Source organism: Acyrthosiphon pisum, chromosome X (genome assembly GCF_005508785.2).
Source record: "Acyrthosiphon pisum isolate AL4f chromosome X, pea_aphid_22Mar2018_4r6ur, whole genome shotgun sequence".
NCBI lineage: Eukaryota > Metazoa > Arthropoda > Insecta > Hemiptera > Aphididae > Acyrthosiphon > Acyrthosiphon pisum.
The window spans coordinates 101511338-101513227 of record NC_042493.1 but is presented as its reverse complement, the minus strand read 5'-3'; the positions used below and the strand labels follow the sequence as shown (position 1 = coordinate 101513227).

Below are 1890 nucleotides of genomic sequence, written 5' to 3'. Positions count from 1 at the left end.
TTACTCTTTTCTTGATTCTAATAACTGGTTTCCATTAACACAATTTTCCAACTTTATATCATTACATTTAATATCAACAAGAACAGCTCCTTCATATAGATTCTAAGAAGAAATAAATAATTATAACAATAATAGTAATATATACAACAAAAACTAATAAGTATGAATATTAATAGCTATAAGTTATAACTCAATATTTACACTCTCTGACAGAAGGGGTTTTATAGAAAATGTTGTTTTCTTCGGTATAAAATCTTTGAATGTGACTGATAAAGCCTAGAATACAATAGTTGTTTAACATTAAGTGAATAATTAAATGTAGGCGTTTAAAATGTAAATGACTTTTACTTACTAATGGTTCATACATAAAATAATATGGAAGAACAAACAGATTTTCTAATTTAGTTTCATAAACAGAGCCATAATCAATTAATTCAATTAGGGTATTGTCAGTTACAAATTCATTGAAACTAATTAGTTTCCCTCTGAACCTTAATAAACACAGAACATAATTTATAAAAGTAGACACTTGTTGTATGTTGTATATAATATAATTTAAGTACATTATTTTTTAATTAAATACTAAAAAAATTACCATTTGCCTTCAATTTCAACAGCTACTATTTTACATATTTCAATTTGTGTAACTTTATCATATAAGCTACTCTCTAATGAAATTGATTCCATGTCCTTTTTTCGCTTTTCAATATATTTCTTTGTTGTCACTACGTAAACATTTTTCAAACCACTTTGAATTAAATGAACCTATTAAAATAAAATAAATATTATAATCTTTAATATTAAAAAAAAAGTATTTTATTGATATTTAGTTCAATTTTAGACATGTATGTGGTATTTTTTGCATACTAAGTATTATTTTTTTAAGATTTATCTAACGTTTAACATATTAATATACAGGCACAGACTGATGAAAATCGGCAGAGGATGGTACATAATTTGATGGTAAATATGAAAAAGGTTAGGACTTATTAAAACAAATGTAGCAAAGGATTTTTGTAAAGATCTTATTTTGTTGCATTACTAAGATGTTTATATAGGCGTTTATTTGTGGGTTTCAGAATTAATTATTTCATAAGCGTTACATTAATAATAAAGTGAATATAGAATAAATGGCTTTTTAAACTGCTTATCCTTATTCCCTATTGGTTCTTAAAAATGTATTCTTTACGTTATTATAGTTATTTTTGAAATAATAGATCTAAGATTTTATTAGAAAACAAGGACTAAGGTATAATATTGTGTAGACTAGCATAATATGTTGAAATCCACTTTTTTTTTATTCAAAGAATCATAGAGAATGACATAATAATACATTATAATATATTTGTAAATATTGTGTTTAATGTTTTTTTATATAAGGCAATATATGAAATATGGTTCTTCAATAATTATATATACATAATACTGCGTACCCATTGCATTTGTGTACATCAAAGACTGTAGGCCACCACCGTTTAAAAATTATAATGATCTACATAGGTTTAATATAAACTATTTGAAACAATCCTTGTACAATGATTAGGTACACAAAAGTAAAAATGAATAATAAATATCTCTTATTAATACCTTCCATATCAAACATTCAAAAGTAAAAGCACAACTATTATAATTTATGAACATACCTCGGTCCATGGGTTCAAAGGCAAGAACTCCAAAACTTGTTTGGACGTATGAGGAGTGAAAGCCATTTTTATATTTGTACGTTTATAGTAATTTAAATAAAAATAATGATATTTTTAACAAAAAATAACCAGGTTCCCTCGTTCAAAATTACGAAAGACGTGGCTAATTAAACGCAATCGCAATATTTCAAAAAAAAAAAAATGAAAATGTTTAGTCGTTGTTAATCGTTAAAATCACGAACACGAG

General features: G+C 24.8%; 1 protein-coding gene across 1 annotated transcript; it reads right to left on the bottom strand.

The window, feature by feature from the left end:
* On the bottom strand, positions 1-741 carry LOC107882246. Its single transcript, XM_016800327.2, has 4 exons — positions 596-741; positions 353-491; positions 202-276; positions 1-102 (listed from the first exon to the last, which is right to left on the bottom strand). Exons 1-4 carry the CDS (start codon positions 685-687, stop codon positions 1-3), a joined length of 408 nt encoding a protein of 135 aa, XP_016655816.1. The 5' UTR covers positions 688-741.
* Positions 742-1890: the final 1149 nt, after the last annotated feature.

Coding starts and splice junctions, on each gene's coding strand:
- LOC107882246 (XM_016800327.2), bottom strand. CDS start 687: ATGGAATCAATTTCATTAGAGAGTAGCTTATATGATAAAGTTACACAA. Junction 492..595: donor GTTGAAATTGAAGGCAAATG/GTAATTTTTTTA, acceptor GTGTTTATTAAG/GTTCAGAGGGAAACTAATTA. Junction 277..352: donor ATTTTATGTATGAACCATTA/GTAAGTAAAAGT, acceptor ATTGTATTCTAG/GCTTTATCAGTCACATTCAA.